A 15452-nucleotide genomic window follows, 5' to 3' on the forward strand; every position below is an offset into this window, starting at 1 on the left:
TCCCCTGAACTCTATTGTTCTTTCCTGCTCCCTTTTCCTTCTCCATGTTTATCAACTCCCACCTACCTGCCTCCCATCCACCTGGCAGGGAACCAATAGGGGGATGCTCTGGAGACACAGGTCCATCCTGGCTACGTGTAGCAGGGGAACAAGATGTGATACAGGGACCAGCACCCCCCAAATCCTGTCCCATTCTACCTCCCCAGATTCCTAGATCTGAGTTCCTCACATCTCAGCCTGCCCCCCTAACTCCGGGACTAATGTTTCCACTCCTCCATCCCACTCCATCTATAAAGCCACTAGAAGAGTCGTTTTTAAATGTTGTTTACCTGATAACAGCCTAATGTTAGGCTGTTACCTGATAAGCTCAATTCACCCTTCATTCAGAGGGCTGACTGTAGTGTGGGGAACAGAAGGGAGGGGGTTAGAGGGAGAGAGAATGAAAGCCCTCAGAGGCTTGTGCAGTAAAGCAGAGGACTCAAGTCAGGGTGATAGTTTGAAAATCAGCAGCAGCTGCTGCCGCCCTGGATTTTGCTGCTCACAATGGAATATGAGCAGCTCAACATCTCCTGCTCTTCTTGGCAATGCCACCCTTTACAAGCCACCTACCACTTAAACAGAAGAGAGCGCAACCCTGAATCCAATTTGTTATATAGACAGGGCGAGCTGTGCAGGATGGGAGACACTCTCTCGTTACCCCGCATTCTTCATGTCCCCCTTTCTCAAAGGAACAACACACATCTCCCCTTCCCCAACAGTTGGGACATCTGAATCTCTAATGCAAGGACACAGTCACTTTTCAAATAAGTATCTGTTTTATTTATATCACATTAGTTTATGTAACAGGTGGACAGATTTTATTCATGGATCAGTTCTCCTGTTAACTGAGACTTTGTATGACAGATCCCATTACTAGAGCCTGTTGGTGTTTCTGCACAGAGAGACAATAAACTTCCCCCTTTCCTTAGCAGAAAAGGAGGCCGAGAGGGAATCTTCCATTCTTAAATACATTACAGTTAAAAACAAAGAAGTTCCCATACTAGATCAGAGCACAGATCTATTTAGCCTAGTATCCTGTCTCTGACAGTGGCCAGTACAACACACTTGAGGAAGGTACAATAAAACCACTTGTAGACAAGGACTGAGTAATCATCCCGTAGGGGAAATTATCTTCCTAATACCAGACAGTTTTTGATAATAAAGCATGAGGATTTGTAACCCTTATGCATTTTTTCCTATCCAATATAGCTGTGGATGTTCTTGATCATATACATTTCTAATCCTTTTTCAAATACAGCTGAATTCTTGACTTCAGTAATGCATTGAGTTCCACACATTATCTGTGTGTTGAACAAGGGACATAGCTTTTTCATCTGAAGATATCAAAGTATTTTAGATAATAATCTTCACAATACCCCACCTTACAGATGGGGAAAGTGGGGCATGGAGCCTAAATGACTTGCCCATGGTGTCACAGCAAAGCCCAATATAGAACAATCAAGCAGTCCTGACTCCCAGTCCCCAATCTAGCCACTACACACCACTCCTCTAGGGCAGTTACACACTGCAACCCAATAATAAGGGCCTTGCCGAACTTGACTAATGTCCCACCTGCTGTAAGTGCTTTTAGTATGTTGCCCTTTTAACCCAATGGGCTTACCATAGGAGAAGGTGTCTGGAAGAGGCACACCATGACCAGCCAGCTCCTGGAAGGTCCAGAACTTGTTGACGCAGTTGAGGATGGCTTGGGGCCGATTCATCAACCGGCAGCCCATCTTCTCCAAGTGGCGAAGGACCGTGATGTCACTGTCGCTCTGGACCCAGGGTGTTGGCACACGTACAACCACCACCTGTGGATAGGCAGTAATGAGCTCCCCATTCACCCGGAGACCTAGGGAAGGAAAGGAAAGCCATTCCAATCAACTCCAAGGGCTCAAGAAGATGACAGATGGATAAACAAAGCATAGAAATAATTATAATACCAGATCACACCATCGATCCATCTGTATTCTGCATCTAACAGATGTCTAACGCCTTATGTTTAAATGGCACCCCGTTACTCTTATAACAGACCTAGTCAACTGTGCCACTTTGTACACAGAGGCAAAAAATCCTTCCTGTCCCCCCCCACTGATATATTTAAAACTAGGTCTGGACAATCCTGGACTAGCCCTCAGAGTGATGAATTATTAGAGATGGGAAAATACCAATCTAATCCAACAGTCTGTGTGTCTGGAGGGATGGGGTGGGGTGGGAGGGAAAGTTGGAGTGAAACAAGTTGCAGGAAAGTAAGTATGATGGCTTTGCTTTTAGAAGATGTCAAGTCTCCTGAGGAGGACCTAGCAGATGACAGTGGGTTGGGAGCCGAGAAGTCATTTTGATCATCTTGTCAGGTCAATAAAGTGGAAACTGATGGAAACTCATCAGTCAGTGCAATTCACTGAGGTGATGACACTTGCTATTGGTACCGTAATGGTTAAAGGAGGAGAGAAGAGATAGGAAAAGAGATGATAATGCGCTTAGATTTCCATAAACAATGGAAGCCAGCTGGAACAATTCAAATCTGGTACTGTGTATTTGCTGACTATCCCCATAACAAAAAAGGGGATTTATTTTTAAAACAGGGCTGCAAATCCACAGTATACAACTGCTATATTGACAGTTTGTGTTTCATTTTGCTTTTAAGGAGCACTTGAATTAATGCTTTTTCTTGGAGACAGGTCTTTTCTGCTCCTCTTCCTCTCATATCCCTCCTCCCACCTAAGATACATTTCAGATCATGCCTTTAATAGAAAGGAGAAGCCACCTCTACCCTGCAATGCATGGAGAAAGATGCCCTCCCCACCTTCACATGCACACAGACACAGAACCTTTTCTTTTTTTTTTGGAAAGAGCAGAAACAGAGCCAATCCCAATACAGATCCCTTTCCCAAATCCCCTCTCCTACTATTGTGCGTGCGTGTGTGTGTATATATTATATATGTGTGTGTGTGTGTGTGTGTGTGTATAGACACACACACATATATATATATGTGCACGAGAGAGAGCACACACAAGAGGAAGGCTGCTCTGAAAGCTCACCTCATTAGCACCAAGCACTGCCGCATTGCAGCTGACATGACTTGCGTGTTTAAGCAAGCAGGCTTCACAACACCATTTTACAGTGCTTTCTCAAACAAGATTAGAAATAGCCACTGCAAAAAACCCAAGTGGGATGCAAACATCAGGGAGAGGGCCACCATCTCCTTCAACATGAAAAGGAACTCTGATTTGGCAAGCACGGAACTTTGACGTTGTCAGAACAATTATATAGTAGCATTCTCCATTAGACACACTCTTCCCCGCCTAAATCTCCATTCACACCCACTTTTCACTATCCTATTTACATGCATGTATTGAGACACATGGAAGTTGAGTAACAGTTTACATTAGTGAGAATTGCTTTTTCAACAGTAGCCGTTGTATATTTTTGTGTTGTGAATTGGAATTATGCAGTTTTCTGATGAAAAAAAATCTCTCTCAATCCATTTTGGCATTTTCTCTTTAAAATGGAATATACTAAATTGAGTAGGTTTTGGCTTCAGGAGTTTGCAAAAGGGGTGCAGCAATCTGAAGGAGAAGTATAAACCACCTCCAATGTCCTCCTAAATATTTTGGACCAGATTTGACTGTTACAACTGGTATAAATTCAGTCAGGCCATCAGCTCCCATGGAGTGACACTGGAATTACAATGATTTAACCAAGAGGATAATCTGGCCCTTTGTTTAGATTCAAACTGGTCTGGACACTGTTCTCTCCAGAACAAAAAGCATTTTCTCTCCCTTTAGAGAAGACAGTTTAAAAACAAAGAGGAAAAAGGCACTCAATGAAATGTATAATTTGAGTCACTGCTACTGACGCGCATCATAAAAATTAGCTGCAGTCTCCCAGCAACGGAGTACTGCAACTAGAGGCAGCTCCATTAAGGTAAACAGGAAACCCAGATCCTGCCATTTTGAAAAAATAAGCTTTTATTTAGTATTGGCCCTGAGATGCAGTCATTTGTAGTTAAATGAACATCCAGGAGAACTGAATGCCCAGATGAGTAGATTTATCAATCCACGCATTAGGCTGTGGGGCATGCAGCAACATGTTTATGTATATGACTAATTAGCTTTTCAAAGAACAGATCTATACATACAATACGAAATAAAAACCAAGATACCAGAGAGTTATAGGAAGTGACTGAATGGCTTGAGAATTTGGCAAACAGTATGCAGAGTATCTCACCTCTAAGTACTGGAACCATTCTGGCCTTTGGACAGAAGTAATAAGTTACTTCCCAGGCGATTTGGCATCCTACGTGAAATGAATTCGTTTCAGGCCAGCATTTAGCAGGCATCTGTCCATATACAAAAAAATCCTGAACATGACTAACTGGCTGCCTTGGTGGCAGTCTCAGGCTACATCCACCCTACCACGGGATCGACACTGCTGTGATCAATGCACTGGGCGTCAATTTAGCAGGTCTAGTGAGACCCACGAAAACAACAGCACAGAGCTCTCCAGTCAACTCCAGTACTCCACAAGGAACGAGAAGAGTAAAGTAAGTTGATGGGAGAGCATCTCCCATCGACCCAGCACAGTGTAGACACCGCAGTAAGTCGACCTAAACTATGTTGATTTCAGCTACGTTCTTAACTTACATTATTCAACTTACTGTGGTAGTGTAGACATAGCCTCATGAATAGGCCAAGCAGACATAGCTATCCACACATCCTCAGCCCTAGCAGGTTTAGGCACATTGGGAGGAGGGACACATGTATTGACACTTCTTGTACTTCACTGGTATCCACTTGAGGCCTTTTGCCAGCAAAAATGTTCGCTTTAATGGGGGGGGAGGGGTGGCCAATGCCTATATATGTAATGATTATAAAGCACTTTGGGATTCTTTGACACAAGTAGCTCCTAAGACTACACGAGCTTGAACAGCACCATAAAAAACAACAATCTTACATTTAAATAGGGTTTTACACTTAGTAATACAGCCATTCCTTAGCCCTCCTCTGCAAGGCAGATGTCTCCACAATAGAATGTGGCAGTTCTAACTCTACTCAGTGAATTTAATTCACTGTATCCAGATGATGCTGTAAGAGGAATTTTAGCAATGCACAATGTAATTACTTAAGATGGAATTTTGCCAGGATACTTCACTCTTGGGGGGGGGGGGGTAGGAGCTACAGAGCTTCAGTTCTCGCTCTCACATGAAGGGTGGCCTCTCAAAACAACATCTGATAACTAAGTAAGACAAGCACTCCTTGAATCACTATTACACTCATAAGAGCCAACCCTATTTCGATGGTGAGCTAGATGGGATAACAGCTTCCTCTCCACAAGCTAAACTGACTGCCATTTTATGTATTTCTCTAGGAAAAAATGCTTTCTCCCCATTTCTTCACACCAGAGGTCTCTCTAGCTGCTTTATTGTGACAATCCATCCATTAACCACCTTTTCTGCAGAAAAGGCAACTGTTCCTAAGACATGAAACATTTAAAGAGGGAAGATTACATTCTAAAGAAGTATCAGAGGGATAGCCATGTTAGTCTGTATCCACAAAAGGAGGATCCACAAAAACAACAGCATCTTAAAGCAACAGTGGCACATTAAAGACAGATTTATTTGGGCATAAGCTTTCATGGGTAAAAAAAACCCACTTCTTCAGATGCATCTGAAGAAGTGGGGGGTTTTACCCATGAAAGCTTATGCCCAAATAAATCTGTTAGTCTTGAAGATGCCACCGGACTCCTCATTATTCCAAAGAAGATGTATCAGTGTTTAAATGTTTCAACTTTTGCTGTACCCGCCTTATTTCCAAGCTCAACAACTATTATTAGTGTTTCAGCCACATAGCCATCTGTTTCTCTCATGCTTCTGAAGCTGCTAGGTTGAGACTGCAGATATACTTTTGCACTGGGGCATTATAGTTCACTGAAAAGGACCAAGCTATTTCAAGACACCACGTCCAGGTCTGACCATCATCTTAATTCATGCACCAGAAGTATTTGATAGCATCTGACATCTTTATAGCTCACTATGCCTACCTTTCTCCCCCCAACAGGTTCTTACTCCTTGTTCTGTCATCAGCTACCACTGAGAACAGTCTAGATCCATCCTCTTTGGAATCCCCTTTCAGGTAGTTGAAAGCAGCTATCAAATCCCCCCTCATTCTTCTCTTCTGCAGACTAAACAATCCCAGTTCCCTCAGATTCTCCTCATAAGCATGTGTTCCAGTCCCCTAATCATTTTTGTTACCCTCCACTAGACTCTTTCCAATTTTTCCACATCCTTCTTGTAGTGTGGGGCCCAAAACTGGACACAGTACTCCAGATGAGGCCTCACCAATGTTGAATAGAGGAAAACGATCACGTCCCTCAATCTGCTGGCAATGCCCCTACTTATACAGCCCAAAATGCCATTAGCCTTCTTGGCAACAAGGGTCAACACTGTTGACTCATATCCAGCTTCTCGTCCACTGTAACTTCTAGGTCCTTTTCTGCAGAACTGCTGCCGAGCAATTCGGTCCCTAGTCTGTAGTGGTACATGGGATTCTTCCGTCCTAGAGTGCAGGACTCTGCACTTGTCCTTGTTGAACCTCATCAGATTTCTTTTGGCCCAATCCTCTAATTTATCTAGGGCCCTCTGGGCCCTATCCCTACCCTCCAGCATATCTACCTCTCCTCCCAGTTTAGTGTCATCTGCGAACTTGCTGAGGGTGCAATCCACACCATCCTCCAGATCATTTATGAAGATATTGAACAAAACCGGCCCCAGGACCGACCCTTAGGACACTACACTTGATACTGGCTGCCAACTAGACATGGAGCCGTTGATCACTGCCCACTGAGCCCGACAATCTAGCCAACTTTCTATTCACCTTATGGTCCATTCATCCAGCCCATACTACTTTAACTTGCTGGCAAGAATACTGTGGGAGACCATGTCAAAAGCTTTGCTAAAGTCAAGGAACAACACATCCACCGCTTGCCCCTCATCCACAGAGCCAGTTATCTCGTCATAGAAGGCAATTAGATTAGTCAGGCATGACTTGCCCTTGGTGAATCCATGTTGACTCTTCCTGATCACTTTCCTCTCCTCTAAGTGCTTCAGAATTGATTCCTTGAGGACCTGCTCCATGATTTTTCCAGGGACTAAGGTGAGGCTGACTGGCCTGTAGTTCCCCGGATCCTCCTCCTTCCCTTTTTTAAAGATGGGCACTACATTAGCCTTTTTCCAGTCGTCCGGGACTTCCCCCGATCGCCACAAGTTTTCAAAGATAATGGCCAATGGATCTGCAATCACATCTGCCAACTCCTTTAGCACTCTCGGATGCCGCGCATCCGGCCCCATGGACTTGTGCTTGTCCGGCTTTTCTAAATAGTCCCAAACCACTTTTCTCTCCACAGAGGACTGGTCACCTCCTCCCCATGCTGTGCTGCCCAGTGCACCAGTCTAGGAGCTGACTTTGTTCGTGAAGACAGAGGCAAAAAAAGCATTGAGTACATTAGCTTTTTCCACATCCTTTGTCACTAGGTTGCCTCCCTCATTCAGTAAAGGGCCCACGCTTTCCTTGACTTTCCTCTTGTTGCTAACACACCTGAAGAAACCCTTCTTGTTACTCTTAACATCTCTGGCTAGCTGCAACTCCAGGTGTGATTTGGCCTTCCTGATTTCACTCCTGCATGCCCCAGCAATATTTTTATACTCTTCCCTGGTCATTTGTCCAATCTTCCACTTCTTGTAAGCTTCTTTTTTGTGTTTAAGATCAGCAAGGATTTCACTGTTAAGCCAAGCTGGTCGCCTGCCATATTTATTATTCTTTCTATGCATTGGGATGGTTTGTCCCTGTAACCTCAATAAGGATTCTTTAAAATACAGCCAGCTCTCCTGGACTCCTTTCCCCCTCATGTTATTCTCCCACGGGATCCTGCCCATCAGTTCCCTGAGGGAGTCAAAGTCTGCTTTTCTGAAGTCCAGGGTCTGTATTCTGCTGCTCTCCTTTCTTCCCTGTGTCAGGATTCTGAACTCGACCATCTCATGGTCACTGCCTCCCAGGTTCCCATCCACTTTTGCTTCCCATACTAATTCTTCCCGGTTTGTGAGCAGCAGGTCAAGAAGAGCTCTGCCCCTAGTTGGTTCCTCCAGCACTTGCACCAGGAAATTGTCCCCTACACTTTCCAAAAACTTCCTGGATTGTCTGTGCACCACTGTATTGCTCTCCCAGCAGATATCAGGGTGATTGAAGTCTCCCATGAGAACCAGGGCCTGCGATCTAGTAACTTCTGTGAGTTGCCAGAAGAAAGCCTCGTCCACCTCATCCCCCTGGTCCGGTGGTCTATAGCAGACTCCCACCACATCACCCTTGTTGCTCACACTTCTAAACTTAATCCAGAGACACTCAGGTTTTTCTGCAGTTTCATACTTGAGCTCTGAGCAGTCATACTGCTACCTTACATACAGCGCAACTCCCCCACCTTTTCTGCCCTGCCTGTCCTTCCTGAACAGTTTATATCCATCCATATATCTCCTCATAACAAATACTTGACATTTATAACAAAGCTCTTCATCTATCACTCTCAAATCTTTTTACAAATCTGGTTGCACATTATCACTCCCATATTATGGATGCGTAAACTGAGGTAGAAAGAGGTGAATTGACTTGCCAGGATATTTAAGTCTGTGGTACTCAGGAATCAAACCCAGGTTTTCTGACTCCTAGAGTTCAGTGTTTGACCACCAGAATTTTCATATAAAGTTAAACATGTAACAATTTTTAACACACAAACACAAAGGGTATTGTATGGGCATATATTTACAAATGTAGTTACATTAAACAAACATCTAGTTATGTGCAAATTCTAAACAACTTTAAATGATGTTGCTATCAGATCAGATGTAAAAGGCTGCATCTCTAGAGTATAGGAAGACATACAGGGAAGATGCATTTAGGGCGAGGAAGGAAAAACTTTATCCATGAGAAACCTTGGACTTGCATAATTGCTGCTTACTCAATGTTAAAATCTGCAGCACAAGATTTCCTGGCTTGGTATTGCCAAACTCGCTGAATTCCTGGCCCAACACCAACTGATAATAAAAATGCCTTGCTTAAAAAAAATCCAGTGTCATGTAAACAAGCCTGGAGGAGTCTATGCCATACACACCAAGTCAAAAGGAGCATAGTTGTGCAAGTTCCCTTTTCAGCATGTTGCAACTGATCCAGCAACACAGTACATTTGAGCATCTTGGACCTTCCTTTTTAAAGCTGGCTTCCAACTAGACATTTTTTCTAAATTTCATCTGTGAACATACCAATGATGAAAGGTGCCCAAATGAAAAACTGGATGATTGAAGTTCTCTATTTAACCCAGAATAGGTATAGCTGTGCAAGTTTCCCACACCATCCCACCATTGGGAGTTATCATTGCCCAGGAGAGACCATCTTTGGGAGTGAGAGCAGAGTTCAGCCTCTATGACTTGTTCTATCCTTGGAGTCTTTGCCGAGATTGCCAATAAGTGCCAATGCAATGGTGTGGGTTTTTTTTATTTATTATTATTATTATTAGGAGTATGCAGACACTTGTCCTGTTATGAACAGGATGGACTCACAAAAAAATCAAAAATGCCTTAAAGTTGTCAATTACAACAGTAAAATGATCACACCCAAAAAATGCCCCTTCCTTACTTTATACATTTGCCAACTTCACTGACCCAAACTAGACTTTTAAGCCCAGTAGATCTACAAAGCCCACAAAAGATACAGGAACACAGGCTCTTGAGCTCCATGGATAAACTCCAGTGGTGGAATCTTTACTACCAGTGAAAGCATCAGAATCAGAAAGGACAAAATTCCTGCCTCACTCAGAGCACAGGATAGTCTTGCTCTGGAGATGAATCAGGGTTGTGTAGTGAAGGAGGGTTTTGGCTATAGGACTTGTGCCTCATTTTTTGCAGAAGTTGGAAGGTATATAGTTAAAGAGGCAGGGAGAGAAAGGATGGCCTCATAGTTAAGACAGTTGAATGCTGCCCTGAAGAACTGGATTTTACCCCTGCTTTTTAGAGTTGCTATGTGAAGCTAACCAAGGCACTTTAACCAAACTTTTCACAGGTTTCCAATAATTTGAAGCGACTCAAGTGATGGAATTTTTTTTAAAAGGTCCACTTACATCATATATTTAACTGGACACAGTCAAGCACTGGGCCCTTCTTGTCAGTTTTGATGCATCAATTCAGAACCACCACAGAAAGCTCCCTCCCACATCCTGAAAATAATCTTAAACCCAAAGATATGAGAGAGAAGAGAGATTTGTGCTTAGTAAAATGAATAGTTCAAGCTGCAGTTCTCGAAGTTCTGAACCTGTGGGGTTTTTTGTTTTTCCTCTCTTCCCTTAAGAATTAGCCAAAGAACATTTCTTGCATAGATTCCTGAGCAAACCACAAAAGGCAGAGGGTGAAAAAATGTGAACCTGCTACTAGGAGCATGATGCTAACTACATATTAGTTAGAATTCAAGGGACCATAACAAGTGTATTATTTATTTAGAACTCTTCTCTGGATTTATTTCCACCTATCTGATCCTTATATATTCATCTTGTACTAGCTCCCTTTCCACCTTTTCCCAAAAATCTCATTCCTCACTGAGTGCTCAAGAACCTTCTTCTCTGCAGCTCCTCTCATCTGGAAAAGCCTCAATGTATCAACTCAAGAATAACACAATTTGTTTCAATTCTCTCCTAAAGCTCTTTTCTCCCCTGCCCATGCCTCTTTCACACCATCTATGATGACTCTAATGTACACCAAAATGGTATCTTCCAAAATACTTTAATGCTGGATGATCTAGTTTTATTTCTTTCCTTGTCAATCCACCCTTTTATTTATTAAAGCTACAGCATGGAGCAGTGTCATTTCTAGCTCACCTTGGGCATGAGATCTCCCCTCTCCATCCAAATTCCAAAAAGCTTTATAAAACACTAGGGCTATAACAGTTAACACACATTTCTTATAAATGTGTTTTTACATAATTCCATTTGAAACTATAGCAAAACAAAGATTCAAATGCCAAATTACAAATGACTAAGCCATTTTGGAAGCCATTCCATTCTGGCTACTGCTATAAATCAATTAAAATACATCATAAAAAAAACCTAACTTCTCATAACCTGACAAATCAGAAACTAGTTACAAAAGCAACAGAATCAAGAGTTCTAAAGTAGGTAAGAAAGCATATAATTTCTTGACTCAGCCTTGAACTCAAGTCTGCAAAAAGAATGCTTTTAATATTGAGATGGATTTAAATCTGTTGAATTTAATTTTTCAGATAAGTTGAAGGTATCTACTAAATCAGGAGATATTTGGATTTGTTGATTATAATTAAGCCAAGGCTTTAATAACTTACCTTAATGAGTGTCTGCATGCAGAGGGAATTTCGTTTTGATATTGTGGAGAGGTTCCTGAATTAAAAAAACCTAGTATGCTTTTACAAAGCACTTTAACCAATTATTAATCATTTTGATAAATTCTTCTTGTCTACCTTATGTCCAACTAAACACCTTAATGAATGGAAGGTTTATTCTAATTAGGAGAAATATTCATAAGTACACATGTGATTTAGGCACCCAGCTCCCATTGACTTTCAACGAGGGTTGGACACAATTGCTTTTTGTGTCCTTGAAAATCTAGCACCATTAAGAGTATTTATAGAGATTCCCCATCACCTTGTTATCTAGTAAGTGTCAAATAAACTTAAGAAAAGCACTAAAAAAAAGTCCTGAAAAATTAGAGTTTCCTCAGAATTCCAGTAAAGGGGTGTTTGTAATGTTGCTGTAGCCATGTTGGTTCCACTACAGAGGTGTATTAATTTATATTGTATGGGAGCATATTTTAAAGAAATTCTCATAATTATTTGATAGAGGCTTTATCAAAGGACTATACTTTGAGCTTCAAACGGAATACAGTTAGGCTTGGGGTGCAGATTAACTTATTCTGACTAGTTCCATAGTTTGGGTCCTGCTGATTGTCCCAGTGCCTGATAGTGCAAGTAGTCCATTCATCCAGCCCATACTACTTTAACTTGCTGGCAAGAATACTGTGGGAGACCATGTCAAAAGCTTTGCTAAAGTCAAGGAACAACACATCCACCGCTTGCCCCTCATCCACAGAGCCAGTTATCTCGTCATAGAAGGCAATTAGATTAGTCAGGCATGACTTGCCCTTGGTGAATCCATGCTGACTCTTCCTGATCACTTTCCTCTCCTCTAAGTGCTTCAGAATTGATTCCTTGAGGACCTGCTCCATGATTTTTCCAGGGACTAAGGTGAGGCTGACTGGCCTGTAGTTCCCCGGATCCTCCTCCTTCCCTTTTTTAAAGATGGGCACTACATTAGCCTTTTTCCAGTCGTCCGGGACTTCCCCCGATCGCCATGAGTTTTCAAAGATAATGGCCAATGGCTCTGCAATCACATCTGCCAACTCCTTTAGCACTCTCGGATGCCGCGCATCCGGCCCCATGGACTTGTGCTCGTTCAGCTTTTCTAAATAGTCCCAAACCACTTTTCTCTCCACAGAGGACTGGTCACCTCCTCCCCATGCTGTGCTGCATAGTGCCGTAGTCTGGAAGCTGACCTTGTTCGTGAAGACAGAAGCAAAAAAGCATTGAGTACATTAGCTTTTTCCACATCCTTTGTCACTAGGTTGCCTCCCTCATTCAGTAAAGGGCCCACGCTTTCCTTGACTTTCCTCTTGTTGCTAACATACCTGAAGAAACCCTTCTTGTTACTCTTAACATCTCTGGCTAGCTGCAACTCCAGGTGTGATTTGGCCTTCCTGATTTCACTCCTGCATGCCCCAGCAATATTTTTATACTCTTCCCTGGTCATTTGTCCAATCTTCCACTTCTTGTAAGCTTCTTTTTTGTGTTTAAGATCAGCAAGGATTTCACTGTTAAGCCAAGCTGGTCGCCTGCCATATTTACTATTCTTTCTATGCATCGGGATGGTTTGTCCCTGTAACCTCAATAAGGATTCTTTAAAATACAGCCAGCTCTCCTGGACTCCTTTCCCCCTCATGTTATTCTCCCACGGGATCCTGCCCATCAGTTCCCTGAGGGAGTCAAAGTCTGCTTTTCTGAAGTCCAGGGTCTGTATTCTGCTGCTCTCCTTTCTTCCCTGTGTCAGGATTCTGAACTCGACCATCTCATGGTCACTGCCTCCCAGGTTCCCATCCACTTTTGCTTCCCATACTAATTCTTCCCGGTTTGTGAACAGCAGGTCAAGAAGAGCTCTGCCCCTAGTTGGTTCCTCCAGCACTTGCACCAGGAAATTGTCCCCTACACTTTCCAAAAACTTCCTGGATTGTCTGTGCACCACTGTATTGCTCTCCCAGCAGATATCAGGGTGATTGAAGTCTCCCATGAGAACCAGGGCCTGCGATCTAGTAGCTTCCGTGAGTTGCTGGAAGAAAGCCTCGTCTACTTCATCCCCCTGGTCCGGTGGTCTACAGCAGACTCCCACCACATCACCCTTGTTGCTCACACTTCTAAACTTAATCCAGAGACTCTCGGGTTTTTCTGCAGTTTCATTCTTGAGCTCTGAGCAGTCATACTGCTCTCTTACATACAATGCAACTCCCTCACCTTTTCTGCCCTGCCTGTCCTTCCTGAACAGTTTATATCCATCCATGGCAGTACTCCAGTCATGTGAGTTATTCAACCAAGTCTCTATTATTCCAATCACATCATAATTCCTTGACTGTGCCAGGACTTCCAATTCTCCCTGCTGGTTTCCCAGGCTTCTTGCATTTGTGTATAGGCACTTGAGATAACTCGCTGATCGTCCCTCTTTCTCAGTATGAGGCAGGAGCCCTACCCTCTCGCACACTCCTGCTTCCTCCCGGTATCCCACTTCCCCACTTATCTCAGGGCTTTGGTCTCCTTCCCCCAGTGAACCCAGTTTAAAGCCCTCCTCACTAGGTTAGCCAGCCTGCTTGCGAAGATGCTCTTCCCTCTCTTCGTTAGATGGAGCCCATCTCTGCCTAGCACTCCTCCTTCTTGGAACACCATCCCATGGTCAAAGAATCCAAAGCCTTCTCTCCGACACCACCTGCGTAGCCATTCGTTGACTTCCACGATTCGACGACCCCTACTCAGGCCTTTTCCTTCCATGGGGAGGATGGACGAGAAGACCACATACACCTCAAACTCCTTTATCCTTCTTCCCAGAGCCACGTAGTCTGCAGTGATCTGCTCAAGGTCATTCTTGGCAGTATCATTGGTGCCCACGTGGAGAAGCAGGAAGGGGTAGCGATCCGAGGGCTTGATGAGTCTCCGCAGTCTCTCCATCACAGAGTGAATCCTAGCTTCTGGCAAGCAGCAGACTTCTCGGTTTTCCCGGTCGGGGCAGCAGATAGATGACTCAGTCCCCCTGAAGAAAGAGTCCCCAACCACCACCACCCGCCTCCTTCTCTTGGGAGCAGTGGTCATGGAACCCCCAACCCTAGGACAGTGCGGCGGAGTCTCCTTCTGTTCCCTTCCCTCAGATGTATCATCTAGTCCACTCTCCGCATGGCGGTTCTAGGGCTGGTAAGGTCGCAGGGCAGGCACAGGCCTAAAATGCCTGCACTAGGTAGCTGGCGTGTGGAGCCCCAGAGAGCACAGAGTAACCCTAGAGTGCTTCAAACTGTGAAGTCTCTTGTCAGTTTTTTCAGAAAAGAGGGAGGATCCCTCGAAGGGGAGGTCCTTTATAGTCTGCTGGACCTCGTGATGCAGTCCAGAGACTTGTACCCAGGAGCCTTGTTTTATCACCACCCCGTGGCCAAAGTGTGCGAGGCTGCATCAGCCGGTCTAAAGCCACGAGGCTGGGGAATGGTGCGGCCTTTCGGTCTGAGCGGGCAGCGCCGGGGATGGAGAGCACCGCACCATCATGCCTGGCTTGCCCCTAGAGTGGAACGGGGGGTGCGCGGTCACCGGTGACTTGTCCCTCCTCTGAGGGGAGAACAGCACTGGGAGGCGCATCATGTCTCTGGCCGCTTCAAATGCCTCCGGCATCGATGGGAGCTGTATGTCACCCTGGCGATCCGGGGACCAAAGGACAGTTCAGACTCAACTGGACCCCAGCCGGGGCAGGAGTCAACGAGACCCTGGAAGGTTGCAGGGAGAAGGCGATCTGTCCCGATGCACTCATGGAAGGCGCAGACCCCTTAGGTTTTGATTGAGGGGACCGACCTCTCTCCAGCCTCTTCTTCTTTACCAGCACCGGGGATTGAGAGTGGTGCCACGCTGAGGTCGACTTCTTATGGCCCAAGCCGTGGTGGTGCTGGGGGGCCTTAGAGTCCTTAGCTGGTGCCATTTTGCACGTTGTTGGTGCTGGAACACTGTGCACTGATGAGGATGTGCTCAGTGCCGGTTCAGCAGGTCCCGGGTCG

At 44.4% G+C, this 15452-nt stretch overlaps 1 protein-coding gene across 3 annotated transcripts in view; it reads right to left on the minus strand.

The window, feature by feature from the left end:
• RIMKLB (ribosomal modification protein rimK like family member B) overlaps window positions 1-15452 on the minus strand; it is a 66455-nt gene that overhangs the window by 10290 nt on the left and 40713 nt on the right. For all 3 annotated transcript variants that reach the window (XM_073313651.1, XM_073313642.1, XM_073313661.1), the window contains one exon: window positions 1661-1891. In XM_073313651.1, the coding sequence (XP_073169752.1) occupies window positions 1661-1891 (231 nt within the window). The remainder of the gene's footprint in view (window positions 1-1660; window positions 1892-15452) is intronic.

This window comes from Lepidochelys kempii, chromosome 1, assembly GCF_965140265.1.
Source record: "Lepidochelys kempii isolate rLepKem1 chromosome 1, rLepKem1.hap2, whole genome shotgun sequence".
NCBI lineage: Eukaryota > Metazoa > Chordata > Testudines > Cheloniidae > Lepidochelys > Lepidochelys kempii.